General features: G+C 37.3%; 1 protein-coding gene across 1 annotated transcript in view; it reads right to left on the bottom strand.

Moving 5' to 3' along the window:
• Positions 1-361: 361 nt before the first annotated feature.
• olfml2a (olfactomedin-like 2A) overlaps positions 362-15,707 on the bottom strand; it is a 24,570-nt gene continuing 9,224 nt past the window's right edge. Inside the window, exons 2-8 of the mRNA XM_079896964.1 lie at positions 9,125-9,388; positions 6,910-7,017; positions 6,647-6,826; positions 5,716-5,983; positions 4,014-4,262; positions 2,238-2,423; positions 362-1,627 (exon numbers count right to left, since the gene is read on the bottom strand). Coding sequence (XP_079753090.1) covers positions 1,023-1,627; positions 2,238-2,423; positions 4,014-4,262; positions 5,716-5,983; positions 6,647-6,826; positions 6,910-7,017; positions 9,125-9,388 — 1,860 coding nt within the window. The 3' untranslated portion in view covers positions 362-1,022. The remainder of the gene's footprint in view (positions 1,628-2,237; positions 2,424-4,013; positions 4,263-5,715; positions 5,984-6,646; positions 6,827-6,909; positions 7,018-9,124; positions 9,389-15,707) is intronic.

Below are 15,707 nucleotides of genomic sequence, written 5' to 3'. Positions count from 1 at the left end.
TTAAGTATATTCTGTTAAAGTATATTATTTTCATAAGTACTGCTAAAGTGTACTGCTTTTTCACACAGGGCTAAAAGAAATAAATATCCATAAATCTAAATCTTACTGTACACTCTGACCTAAAGTTATTTCCCACTATGCCTTTTCCACTTTTCTCACTATGTCTATGTCTTCAATCATATGTTGCAACATTTTTAAAATGTCAGACATCTGGAGATGGGGAGATGTATGTCAAGTGACAATGATTTATTGTATCTGAATTATGTATGGTTGCATACTGTATTATACAGTATGCCACATATTGAAGTGCAAAATGCATAACATTACATTGTGTGTTATCAAGTAAAAACAGCAACTGATTTTAGAAAGTTTATTTGAACTATTTTACACAAAATGTGAAATTTTACACATACTGTAAATGCAACATACAAAACATTGTAACTCATCCAGGAGTAATCATAAGTAACCACTTATATTGAGTGACTACAATCTTAAATATCTGAGGATGATAAATCTGAGCTTTATAATAGGAATATTGTACCACAAAATATTTACAATGAGAATTTAATATTTTACAAAATGAATAGCTAAAATAATGAAATTTACATAACATTTAACATCCCACCCCTCCAAAATTTGATTGGCACAGAGTTAAATGATATTTGGCTGTTAAATGATTTCACAACACATTTCGCAAATCTTGAATGTAAGAATAAACATTATGGCACAAAGCTGTGTAAAACAGGTTACACTTTATAATTGTTCAGTATCCTTAACTGTACCCCTATTTACAGTGGTAAAGGTTTGGGGACTGATAATGAACTAGATAGAAAATGAGACATGCAAGTCCTTAATCTCTTTAGTTGAGGGTAAAAATATATTCCCAAATAACATTGACTCACTTTAACACCTCATCTCAATCATTATACCAATCAAGAAAACAATGTGCTCCTATAAATGGTGTATTTCCTTATTCACCAGGCCCAATTACGAAAACGCCCACCGCGTCAGATTTTGGACCTTCATTGGCCAACAAAGTGAACATTGTAGGTCAGCTGATGGCCATTGTCCCATGCATACAGCACCTTTTCTTTGGGATTGTAGTCCACTTGGGTAACAAATGCATACTCGTTTGTGAACGGCAAACGTGGAGCGGCCTCCGTGTTCGTGTGCGTATCGTAGGCGTACAAAATCTCGCCCTCTTTCTGGTTGTAGACGTCAATGGCGTACAGCACGCCACACACGATGAAGCAGTTTCCGTACGAGTTGCGTTTCAGCCCAGTCCTCCATGTCGTCTCCTTCTTCATGGAGAGGTCGCTTGGGTCCAGCTTGCTGATGACGATGACTTCGTGTTGCGAGTAGTCGTAATCCAGCGCTGGGTAGATCACCCAGAGGCCACTCTCGTCTACGGCGAAATCGATGTCTGAATGGCCTCGCCATTTCCAGGGAGTGGTGTCCTCGTAGACCGCATCATGAAGCTGAGTCCAAGCTGCCACGTAGCGCATGCGCAAGTCATATTTGATGATGTTTTTGGTGAAGGCTCTGTTATAATAGAAGGCACCGTTGTAGACCACATGACCAGTTCCTATCCAATTGTAGGGAAGCTTGTAGAGGTTACTCCAGCGACCTATTGATTATGATACAATTTGTTATTAGTTACACAATAAAGGCCATCATTAATATTCTCATACATATTCTCAACTGCATTTAACTCAAACCATAATGGGGGAATTTACTGCCTGTGTTTTAACACCCAATTCTCAAGAAATTATACAAATCAGTACTAAAGTTTTCGCTGAATGCCATTTTTCACAGTGTGATTCTCCATGTAGCAGGCCAGATTTTGAGGACCCCCAACACTGCAATACTGACACCTGAATTGGCTCTCAAAAATGCCATGCTCTTGCTATATGTCTGGTTTTAGCGTTCTTCTCCATGATCAATCATTATTTCATTCAATTACTGCTGCCACGATAAAAAAAAAAAAAAAAAATACGATTTAAGAAAATGTATGAATAAAACAATAAAATAAAACAAAATGTAAAAGTTTTGTGAATTAGGGATGATCTATATTCTAATTTACATAAAAAGAGACATTTCACCAATTCAAATAGTTATGGTACAGTGCTATTTTATTGCACATAATTAGCAAACAAGAATTACTGCTGTAAACTGCCATGGAAAAGGTGCACAGTTGTTTAATGAATTTACCCCTCTTTGTTTTTGACTGTTTTTACCTTGTTTGAAGTTCTCCAGGTTGCGGAACTCCACCAGGTTATTGCCGTAGTAGTAGTTTGTAACATAGATCTTGTTGTCTTTGGCCACTGGGTCTTTCATCCAGGCTCCTTCATTCCGTCCATAACTGTGATGCTTCTCTGGAATCTCCACTGAAGCAAGGGTGCCCTCACAGTCTAGAGATTTACCTATTCAAATAATAATACATAAAATTCCATTTTACACATATCCCATGAAAATCTAGAGAATGTGTGTGTGTATATATGTGTATATATATATATGTTTATGTTACATTCCCGACGTGTTTGCCAAAGGCATTCAGTGGAAGGACAGTGATGTGTCAGAGCTGACAAGTATTACACGTGACAGCTCTATATACAAAACTCTTTTTTTTCGCATCCTCGTCTTTGTTTTTTTATATTGCTTGCGCTTAAATTAGCTGGTTTCCATGGCAGATCACACAATAAATAAACACGTAATCACTTGCTTTAATGGCCTCCGTGTTTACTTCTGTATAACAGCATGGCGTCTTTTTATCGTTCTTTTACGCATGTGCAAAATATGAAAAGACAATGCAGAAAAGCTGAGTGCATGTGGCGGAAGATATAACTTGTAGTCCATTATAACATCTATACAGCCTTCATGCTTTCAATGTGGAACTAGGCAAAGCTAGACAGACTTTCTTCTCAAATATTATAAACAGAAACATAAATAACACACGCACTATTTTTGCTACTGTAGAGAGTCTAACAAACCACCCCCCCCCCCCCCCCCCCAAGCCAGATTCCCAGTGAAATGCTCTCAGACAGCAAATGCAATGAGTTTGCTTCCTTCTTCTCTGAGAAAATCTAAAATATCAGAAAGGCAATCAGCATATCCTCATGTGGCACTGAGGTAAGACAGATCAGAACACATTCTCAGAAAGTTGCTATGTCCGATTTTGAAGAAAATAATGCTAAAATATTGGAAGAAAGAGTACAGCACCTTAAAACTTCAACCTGCGCCCTTGTCACACTCCCCACCTCCTTTTTCAAAAGTGCGTTAAACTGTTTAGAAGCAGTTCTCCTAGAAGTGGTAAACCCCTCATTTCCCTTAAAAACTGCAGTTGTCAAGCCCCTCCTGAAAAAGAGCAATCTGGATAGCAACATATTGAGCAATTACAGACCGATCTCAAATCTTCCTTTCAGAGGCAAGATCATTGAAAAAGTTGTCTTCAATCAGCTGAACAACTTCCTTATCTCAAATGGATACTTTGACAATTTTCAGTCTGGTTTCTGACCGCACCACAGCACAGAGACAGCGCTCATAAAGATAATAAACGATATTCGGTTAAATACTGATACAGGCAAAACATCAATTCTGGTACTACTCGACCTCAATTCTGCATTTGACACTGTGGATCACAACATACTTCTTGACAGGCTGTAAAACTGGGTCTGGCTTTCTGGCATAGTCCTAAAATGGTTCAGGTCATACTTAAGAGGGAGAGGTTATTATGTGAGTATAGGAGACCATAAGTCTGAATGGATTTCCATGACATGCGGAGTCCCTCAAGGCTCAATTCTAGCGCCACTCTTGTTCAACCAGTACATGCTCCCACTGAGCCAAATAATGAAAATGAACCAAATTGCTTACCACAGCTATGCAGATGACTCACAGATTTACTTAGCCCTATCGCCTAATGATTACAGCCCCATTGACTCCCTGTGCCGATGCATTAATGAAGTCAACAGTTGGATGTGGCAAAACTTTCTTCAGTTAGGCTAAATAAATTGTACCTGCTTTGTGCAAATGCATCTTTCCTCCACTGCCCATTGGTTTCTCTGGAGCTGGTGTTGACAAGGTTGAATTCATGATTGGCACTTCCCTGGTGGTTGCTAGTGTGGTGCTTGTTGTTGTCACAGCAACAAGCGTAGTGGTGGTTGTTATTGGCGGTACAGTCGACGTTATTTCAGAGGCTTCCAAGACTAGCTCGGAGCCCCTTTTGTCCTCGGTTTGGTGGCCAGTGTGGGTTTTGGCTGGGTTTTCTGAAAAGAGCAGTAAGAGAAAGACAGGGAGGGTTTGAAAGGAACATTACACCTCTTGGCCTAAAGTTTTACCCCAAGCATTTCAGATTCCTCACATCAAAAGAATTATTAATGAGATGTTGCACTCGAAGAAACATCCTGCATTGTAACCCAGTCTCTGCCTGCAATGCTTGGATTCGACATTCCTACACTGAATCCATTTCATCTCATGCCATGTACAACAGATCTCCGTAAGACAATGTCAGTGGAGAGACCCTAATCTGAGCTTTCTCTTCCTGCACTGTGGGACCGTCTGGAACATTAAACATATGGACATGAGCGCAGGAGAGAGAGTACATCAGATATTAATACACACGCCATCACTGCCATCTGTCATTCAAGGACACAGGGCCATTACTGTAATAGTTTAGGACACCTCAACAAACTTTTGATTATTTTCACTTCCCTTCATGTCATGTTTTTTTAGACAGCAATGTAAATGATTTCATCCCAGAGGAAAGTTATTGGTGATACTGCTGATGAAATAAAGAAATACAGACCAGCCTTTCACTAAAATAACGTAAGTTTGTTGCCGCCTCTCAAGAGAAGCATTTAAAGAGATAGTTCACCCAAAAATGAAAATTCTGTCATCATTTACTCACCCTCATGTTGTTCCAAACCTGTATGAGTTTCTTTCTTCTGCTGAACACATAAGATATTTTGAAGAATGTCCGTAACCAAACAGTTGATGAACCCCATTGACTTCCTTAGTATTACTAATGGGGTCCATCAACTGTTTGGTTAATCATATTCAAAATATCTTCTTTTGTGTTCAGCAAAATAAAGAAATTAATACAGGTTTGGAACAACTTGAGGGTGAGTAAATTATGATAGACTTTTCATTTTTGGGTGAACTAACCCTTTAAAACAAGAGCAAAACTAATAAAACGACTATACTGTAGATTTCATGTCCAGATACCCAGATTTCATGTCCAGAAACCCATTTTCCTAACCATGGGCTATTCTGGTGTTCACAATTACTACAGTGTTTTAACAAGGAATCAGATATAAGTGGAAAGGGATTTTGGAGGATTTTTTATAGAGAACATGTCAGAGATCCAGTCTTACTAGATGTTTGTGGAATATAAACAATAAAATGTTTCTCTCAACTTTCTGCTTGTAATCTGCTTGTTCACTGTAGCATTCTCAAAGCCGTGGGTCACAAAAGGGTACAGCTGCAAACAACTATCCTAAAACTCAGCTAAGCAGTATATAAATATGAAACAAGAAATAAAAAATAGGTGGTTGCTTATTGGTCCAATCAAAACATCTCATCCTCAAGTCTCTACGATGTGTTTTACCCATTTTATCACCTACAGTTAAGCCAGTTGCGCTCGGCTCTGGTAGAACTATACTGAAGTGGCTTTCAGAACACATTAATTGAACACAGATGTGATGTGCATGGTGTCCATACCTCTCTCTCCTCTCCCTGCTGAATGTGATTCAGAGTTCTCTGTCCTGGACGCTTTGTAGTATGTGATCCCCCTGATGACTCCCGTCTGGTGGACTAAGGTCTTGGTTTTGGAGGTGGGGTCTGGCTTTGCAAGTTTTGATGCTTTGGCAGGAGCCTCTTTCTTGGGCTTGACAGGTTTCTCTTTAGGCTGTTTGGGTAGAGGTTTGACAGCTGGGGGTTTCTTGTTGGGTGGTTTTAAGACCTCCTTGGACTTTTTACTTTCTGTGCCCTGGAATCATAAAGTTTTGAATTACAAGGCTGATCTTGTGCAATTGTGCGTGTGTGCTATTGTGTTGGAGAAACCGTGGGCAATATTTTAATGATCTAAGCGCATGGTCTAAAGCGCACGACGCAAGTGCACTTAGGGCGTGTCCGAATCCACTTTTGCTAGTTTAACGACGGGAAAACACCCGGCGCATGATTTAAAAGGGTTGTCCCTATTCTCTTAATGAGTAATGGGTGTGCTTTAAGTGTAACATACAATAAACCAATCAGAGTCTCATTTCCCATTCCCTTTAAAAGCCAGTTGTTCTCGCACCATGGCGGATTCGCTATTTACATGACGGAATTTTCAAGTGGAAAAACTGAATGCTTCTCTAGCGAGGAAACGGAACTGCTGATGTGCGGGGTTAAAGCGCACAAGCAGACCATCTACGGGACAAAGTGTACGCGCATTCTGGACCCGCCTATAGGCACATATTACCAACACGCTAACATAAAAATATTGCGCCATTGACTTCAGGTTTCAGTTGGTAAATGGCGCAATCTATTTCAGTTGCCTCAAAATAGCAATGCGCCAGCTGAAAATGATAACTGCGTCAGGCTGAAACAAGCAAAAAAACACTTGCGCTGGGCCTGGCGCCACATTGTATGATAGGGCCATGTGTTTTACCTGTGCTTTACTGTCAGAGGCTGCATCTTTCTGCAACAGCTGCAGTCCCAGGCTGGAGATCTCTTTCTTGATGCTCACCATGATGTCAGAGTAGTTCTCGTAGCGCTTTAGCTGATTAGACAGATTCACTACACTGTCTCTCACAAAGTCATTTTCCCTGGTAAGGTTTGTCTTTATGGTCTATGAAGAGATCATCAAAACAGTGTCATACTTATGGCAATTTCCTTGAAGCTTGAATCTTTCATATACAATCTGATGGTTACCTCTTCTAATGTGTTCATCTGAGACACAACCTTGTTCATGTAGGCATGGACCTTCATTAGATCCATACTGTACAATGTTCCTTCTAGCAGATCCACCATGGAATGGAGCTAAACACAAACAGGATAATAAAGAATGTTTAAGCCAATATAATATTTAATATGAAACCATATCGGCATGGCTCTTGGACACTGCTCTTTTGAGCACTGTGGACAGCATCTGCATCATGCTGCTGATTACCACATAAAACCATTTGACTTTCAGTTAGGGAAAAAAAAACTAATTCTGTCCATGTGTTTTTTTGTTATTTTTACCAGTTGAGGGGTCAATATTATTTTCTGTTGTAACCAACAGCATCTGTGCCATGCTTTCCATTAACACATTTTTTTTGACTCCCAGTAGAGAGGTTATTTTGCGTTTGGCACCTCTTGATGAATATGGTACAAATTCAGGCCTAAGTATCTAAAAAATGTCAAATTAAGGCCTGAACTGCTTTATAAAATACCAAATTAAGGCCTAAACATCTTAAAAAAAAATGACAGATTAATGTCTGAATATCTTTTAAAAATGCCCAATTAAGGCCTGAACATCTTTTAAAAATACGAAATGAAGGCCTAAACATCTTTAAAAAATGCCAAATTAAGGCCTGAACATCTTTTGAAAATACCAAATTAAGGGCTGAACATCTTCAAAAATGCCAAATTAAGGCCTGACCATCTTCAAAAATGCCAAATTAAGGTCTGAACATCTTGAAAACGCCAAATTGAGGCATGAACATCTTTTTAAAAATACCAAATTAAGGGCTGAACATCTTCAAAAATGCCAAATTAAGGTCTGAACATCTTTTTAAAAATACCAAATTAAGGTCTGAACATCTTCAAAAATGCCAAATTAAGGTCTGAACATCTTCAAAAATGCCAAATTAAGGTCTGAACATCTTGAAAACGCCAAATTGAGGCATGAACATCTTTTTAAAAATACCAAATTAAGGGCTGAACATCTTCAAAAATGCCAAATTAAGGTCTGAACATCTTTTTAAAAATACCAAATTAAGGTCTGAACATCTTCAAAAATACCAAATTAAGGTCAGAACATCTTGAAAAGGCCAAATTGAGGTATGAACATCTTCAAAAATGCCAAATTAAGGTCTGAACATCTTGAAAACACCAAATTGAGGCATGAACATCTTCAAAAATGCCAAATTAAGGTCTGAACATCTTTTAAAAAATACCAAATTAAGGTCTGAACATCTTGAAAACGCCAAATTGAGGTATGAACATCTTCAAAAATGCCAAATTAAGGTCTGAACAGATTTTAAAAAATACCAAATTAAGGTCTGAACATCTTGAAAACGCCAAATTGAGGCATAACATCTTCAAAAATGCCAAATTAAGGTCTGAAAATCTTTTAAAAAATACCAAATTAAGGTCTGAACATCTTCAAAAATGCCAAATTAAGGTCTGAACATCATCAAAAATACCAAATTAAGGTCTGAACATCTTGAAAACGCCAAATCGAGGCATGAAAATCTTTTTAAAATACCAAATTAATGTCTGGACATCTACAAAAAATGCCACATTAAGGTCTGAACATCTTAAAAATGCCACATTAAGGTCTGAAAATCTTAAAAGATGCTAAATTAAGGTTTGAAAATATTAAAAAATGTTAAATTAAGGCAATGATATCTTAAAAAAAAGCCAAATTAAGGCCTGAATATTTTAAAAACAAAATCAAAGTAAGGCTTAAACATTAGGCCATTATGGCCAGAGCATAAAAAAAAAGAAAGAAAAAAAAAAGCCAAATTATGGCCTCGCATGGAAATAAAAAGGATAAATAAAAAGAAGTTAACCTTCATAAAAAGTTGCTGACCGCCCTCAGGAAGTCAAACTAAATATGTGAGCTTCTTTTATTTAAATTTATTTTATTTTGCCTTTTTTTTTGCTATGCTGTTACTAAAATGTGTCTAAATAAATAGTGTCTTAAACATTACTTTTTGGTTCATAACTGAGTGAATATAAATTTAACAGATTTGTTGAGGTGGTATGATCCAAATCCCCATTTCAGTTCTTTTAAAAATGTACTTCAGTTTGGTGGCTATGGTGCAACTTAACTAAAAATGCCATGTAACTGGAACATTCTTTTAAAATAAATTTTTTGTTTAGATTAGAATGAAAAATCAAGTCACATCAAAATCTTATTTTTGCAATTTTTTTTTACCTTGAGTAGTTCAGGAGCTTGTTTCCTGAGTTTTTCTGTTCTCCATTCATTCTCACAAGGGTTGAGTGAGGATGGAGGAGCCGTGCAAGAACATTTACAGTCAGAGCCTGAGCTCACCGTCTCCACAGTGTAAAAATCATCCACTCGCAAGCTTCCGTCTTTGAGCCTCGTGCACGCCTCAATACTCAGCGGCCGCATCACACACTTACAGCGGCAGTCTGATCCCTCAGATATCATCCGGACCGGCTCCGGCTCACCAAAAATCTGACAGAGATAGACAATGTGAGAAAGTCAAACATCAAAGAAAAAATACAAAACACCTTTACAATAGAACTTATTATAATTCCGTTCAAAGGTTTAGGGTTGTTAATGTTTTTGAAAGAAGTCTCTTATGTTACCAAGGCTACAGTAATATTGTGAAATATTATTACAATTTAAAATAACTGTTTTCCATTTGAATATATTTTCACAGTGATGGCAAATCTTAATTTTCAGCATCATTACTCCAGTCTTCAGTGTCACATGATCCTTCAGAAATCATTCTATGATATGCTGCTTAAGAAACATTTCTTATTATTATCAATTCAAGTTGTGCTGCTTAATAAATAAATAACGGATTCTTGATAAATAGAAAGTTCAAAAGAAAAACATTTATTTGAAATAGAAATCTTTTGTAACATTATAAACATTTTATCTGTCACATTATCTTGTTTTTGAATGACTGTTATATTCATATAATATGGTGTAAACATTTATATGATTTTTTTGGAATTATGTGTAAAAAAAAAAAAGGAATAATTATTATCATATCCAGCCTAAACATGAAGATCAACATAAATCCTTCAAGAGTTAGCAGAATGACGTGATGCAATTGTGAACAAAACAAGTTTAACCCTTTCACGTCCCTCTTCAATCATTAGATTCAAGTCTTTCTGCACTTTAATTCACCGTAACAGACTTTGTCTGTCGGCTTGAACCCTGGCGCTCTGGAAGTGATCAGCCGTTACACTCTGGCCTGTGAGGAACCCACTGCAGTAAAACTTTACCAGGCCCTATAACACTTGCCCACAATTTCAACTCCCTACCAGACCTTCATAAACACATACTTTTACTTGATGGATCTGTGCCATTTATAGCCTATACGTTTAAAGTCTTATCTGAAGTTCCAAGTTACACAAAACTTAAAAATCTATCTACTTTTTATGAATCAAGACTACTAACTCTGGAGAAGATACAGAAAACGACTATTTTCTCTCTCACGCACACATCTGTTGTGAGTTAGCGCTATAGCTTTTACCATGGCACTGGCTTTGAAGACGGCCTGGGGCTTTAGATTCCCATAAATTCAGCACAGTGATGGGACCTGAGTGGATTTGCACCTTCTCCCATAAACAACTTGTTTTTAAACCACATCCTGCAGCACCTCACAGTCTGACAGAACTTCTCTCATTTCTCAATAACAGCCTTGCATGACATCCAGTGAGATACATGTGAATATCATTTACAGAGTATGTATTAGTGCCATAAAGCAATAATTGGAATGATATGAAGCATCATGAAAGCCAGGTGTTGTTGAATATGGAGGTTGTCCATATATGGTGCTGTGCTCTCTGAGACGTCTACCACATGCACTTCAAAAAGATGAGGAGCTTTTTGCCTCTGTTATACCTGCCTGACGCCGACAGCACTAATAAATCCAACCTCATGAACAGTAGCAGTAAAAGCGAAAGGAATATGTCAAGCCACAGGGGAAGCAACCACAGAACGGACAAAAGCGCAATGACGGCATACAATTAAGAAAGAAGAAGTAAATGATGCGCAGATGTGCTGGTTTTTTTCTCAGGCTGCCAAAACAACCTGCTGCTGTTGAGTATGTACTGAAGAAAGGGTTGTAGGAATGATCTGAAAAGTTACAAAACCTTATTTCCTTGGCTCATGAATATGAATTAGGTGGCCTAACACTCTACTCTACTGATTGACAGAAGCTCTGCTTTGTCTTAAAGGGACAGTCCACCCAAACATGAATTTTTTACTCACCCTGTTTCAAACCTCTATGGCTTTCTTTCTTCTGTGGAACACAAACAGTGATTTTCTGAAGAATGTTTCAACTGTGTATGTGTATACAGTGGAAGTCAATGGGGTCCAAAATTGGATTGGAACAACATAAGGGTGAGAAAATGATGACAGAATTATCATTTTTGAGTGAACTTTCTCTTTAAGTTCCAAGTTCCCGGTTGTTCCAAACCTGTATGGCTTTCTTTTTTCTTCGGAACACAAAAGGTGATTTTCTGAAGAATGTTTTAACTGTTTAAGTGTGTACAGTGAAAGTCAATGGGGTCCAAAATTGGTTTGGAACAACATAAGGGTGAGTAAATGATGACAGAATTATCTCTTTAAGAACTATCTCTTTAAGATCACTATAGTCTCAATGACATCTTTAGTACATCAGCGCATCAGAAACGTTCCTTTCTGGTTGGCCTTAATATGTAAAGACAGTATGACCCTATATAAAAACCCTACTGTATTTGATTGACATCAGGCTCCGCCTCCATCTTGGCCCTTTTGCTCTCTGACTGTTTGCCCAAAGAGCTCAGGCCTGTCCTCTATCTGTACTGAGATTTAGAGGTCTCTATAAATGCCCAGCCATAGCACATATGGAACTGCTTACAGACAGTGAAAGATTTCAGCCTTTCCGAAATTCTTTATTATAAAAGATCCGCTCTGTCTTTGAGACATCCATTTGTCTGATCTCGCAACTGCCACGTAGTCGGGTATAATGGGTCCAAAGGCTCAGCGGGGTAAATGGAACTCTTGGGGTTTTTTCTCTCTCAAAACAATAAATAGCAACAAAAGACACCACAGACCTAAACACCTGTTTGTTGTTATGTGCTGTAACATTGTCCTGATCCATGAGGTCATCATGTGCAATGTCTAAAGGTTTTTTTTTTTTAGGTAATTTAAACATTTCATCTCATGAGAATCCTATAACATACATTTTTGAGACAAAAGCTTGGAGAAAAAATGCCACAAAAAACACTGAAAGAAAGAATAACTACTTGAGAGGTTTTGAAAAGTGAGTATTTAAATACTACTTATGAATTAAAATGAAAATAAATTAATAAATAAATACATAAAAATGCTATATCATATGAGGACAAATTTTGTGGCCATATATCACCTCTATACCAACCTGTAATAATAAACTGTATTACTAGGTTCTTTGGGGACTTTTACCCCAAGCTGCCTTTATTTTACAATTAAAATCAAATGTTTATTAAAGGGGTCATGATTGAGATGAGAAATCAAATTTGTCTTGATCTTTTGACATATAAGAGGTCTTTATACCATTAGAATATATACTGCAAGTTGTATAGCTTAAAACATCCTCCTCATTATAAACAAAGCATTTATTTAATCACGCTCCAAAAATGGTTTGTTTACATATAGTGTGACACATTTGCATATGACTTCCTCTAGAGCAAGAGTGTCACGTTGCGTCAAAAGCGGATAGAACCCATTATAATCACTGACGTTGTCTACACCGGATACAGTATACAGATGCATGTTCAGTTTCTGACACTCAACGGCACGCGCACGACAGTTGGAAGAGTAAATGGAAGCGTAAGGGAACATTCGCTTTGACGCGCCCCTGTTCAAACAGTTCATTTGCTCATTTCTGTAAAGACTTCAGAAGGATATACCAGCGTCATGAACAAGTGGATAGTTTACTTTTAATGGTGTCAGGGATCGCCTAGAAGGATAATATATGTATATATTATATGTATATGAGGTGTATATGTTTGCAAAGAAACTGTTGACAGATAAAGTAGCCAATTGTATTGGATCTGACAGCAGCTACATTGTGAACAAGGAAACAATTTTGTAATGCTTTGCTGTAAATAAGGGTTTTATATGGATATTTTTTAGCCAAGACATTGGCTAAAGACGTTAGCCAATCATAACAGTGGCCATTTACTGACAAGCCTTAAAGGAGCCGCGCCTTAAAGGAGTAGTTCACTTTGAAATGAAAATTACCCCATGATTTACTCACCCTCAAGCCATCCTAGGTGTATATGACTTTCTTCTCTCAGACGAATACAATCGGAGTTATATTAATAAACACCCTGATGCTTCCGAGCTTTATAATGGCAGTGGATTGCAACCATTGTAACCATCAGATTGAAGCTCAAAAAAGTGCATCCATCCATCATAAAATAACTCCACACGGCTCCGGGGGGTTAATAAAGCCTTCTGAAGCAAAGCCATGAGTTTGTGTAAGAAAAATATTCATATTTAAAACTTTATAAAGTCAAATAACTAGCTTCCGGCCAAACGAACATACGGATTCAACTTTAGTCTAAAGCACAACTTATGTGAGTAATGCGACGTACTGATGATATTTATGCTATGCCATGATGCACTACGATACTTCTGAAGTAATAAGTTGCGTAAGTTGCGCTTTAGGCGTAAGTAGACTGTATATGGCCGTTTGTCCATGCTAATATTCAATAAATTAAATTTATATCTTTAAAAGGGTCATGAACTGGCTTTTAAATTTTTTTTATATTGTTGTCTGAGGTCAACTTATGACGTTCGCTTGGTTTTTACATTCAAAAACATCAAAATGAATAAGTAATAGGCTATTTTCTACCCTGGTTTTGAGCCTAGCTCCTGAAACGATCGATTTTTATGGGCGTGCCGCATTGAAGACTTGGAAGTAAACGCCCACTGCTATGATTGGATAACAGTTTTGCATATTATAATGAGTTTCACGTAATGCGCGAATCGGTGGGCGGGCAGTGTTGAAGTAGGCGTTGATCTTCTTCTGCGGAGGTGGTGTTTGATACCCTTTGACGTCATAGATCCCCACTTTGAAAAACCTGTCGTTCGCTGTGCTTGGTGTCAATAAAAGCTTTTATTGGACTAACAAGGAAGTTTTCAGTTCTGAAACTTACAGGATATTCTTATAGTATGATGAGCTCTTACATGTCAAAAGCTCAAGGAAAATTAGATTTCTCAGTTCGTCACCCCTTTAAATAATCATTTACATCAGAACCAGAAAAAAAAGTCTGCCAGATGGTTAAATGTAGTTATTACAATTTAAAGTAAATTATTCATATTATGGGCAGGGAATCCCATATAGACTTAAAATGCATTTGTAGTTGCCATTTAATTACCTGGACTGACAGATCAAAACTCTTATATTAACAAGGCTTAAAGTCCAAGTCCTTGTGGAGACTTTAATCATGTAGTTCCATGACAACCACACAATAATGCACACAGGGTGCCACGCAGAAACTGAGCTGTCAGCTTGAAGTGGAAGGATTTAATAAAGCTTTGCTGTTCTTTTGTGTAAGCTCAGACTGATAGGGGATATTAAAACGATTTAATCTGACAGTAATTTGCCCAACTTCTTAAAAACACATTTTATCCTCTGTTGAAATGACCAGAATGGCTAAACGAGTTAATTAGGTGAAAAGTCCAGCAACGCTTGCAAACATACTCACACACACACACACACACACGTAGTGTCTATAAGGCCTAGTGGGCTTTGACAATAAGAGCCCTTGTTAACTGGAATGAAAGAATGTGTTATGGTCATTTTGGTGTGTGCATCAGGCATCAAGGCATACTCAGTTCTTTGTAGGCTCTATAGCTTCCCAAACACCCTCTAATACATACACATATGTATTATACACTGCCCAGCCAAAAAAAAAAAAAAAAAAAAAAAAGGATTAAATAGAGTCTATTGGATCATTACTACAGTGATTATTATGTTTCTAGCATGTTATTTGTTTGACAAAAGTTCTTCTACCCATAATTGAAGGAGTGTGTAGCTTTTCATTTCTTAATGTAGGAAGACACATCAAAGCCATATTTCCGGATCACAATGTCAAGATTCATCAGTTGTGAAAGAATGTTTGGGAGGGAGCATGAAGAATAATTTTCACACATGAATTGGGACCTCTGAATCCTATGGAAACTTATTTTCGCCACAGAATAAAACATTTTAAAAGATAATTGCGACTTTTTATCTCACAATTGTGAGTTTACATCTCGCAATTCTGACTTTACTTCTCAGAATTGCGAGATATAAAGTCAGAATTGCGTGATATAAATCGCAATTGCATGTTATAAAGTCAGAATTGTGAGATATGAACTCACAATCGCATGTTATAAAGTCAGAATTGTGAGATATAAACAAAATTGCGTGTTATAAACTGACAATTGCGAGAAATAAACTGACTTTTTTAAATTCTGACTTTTTTTCGCAATGGGGAGTTTATATCTCGCAATTCTTACAAAAAAAAACAAAAAAACGCAATTTTCACATATTTTCTCAGAATTGTGAGATATAAAAGTCCAATTCTAAGGAAAAAAATACTGACTTTTTTCATCAGAATTGCGAGTTTATATCTCACAATTTTCACTTTATAACACGCAATTGAGACTTAATATCACGCAATTCTGAAATAAAAAGTCAGAATTGCAAGATGTAAACTCACAATTGTGAGAAAAAAAGTCAGAATTGCAAGATGTAAACTCACAATTGTGAGAAAAAAAGTCAGAATTGTGAGATGAA

The sequence above is a fragment of the Squalius cephalus genome, assembly GCF_949319135.1.
Source record: "Squalius cephalus genome assembly, chromosome: 16".
Classification (NCBI taxonomy): domain Eukaryota; kingdom Metazoa; phylum Chordata; class Actinopteri; order Cypriniformes; family Leuciscidae; genus Squalius; species Squalius cephalus.
This window is presented reverse-complemented; position numbering and strand designations above follow the sequence as displayed.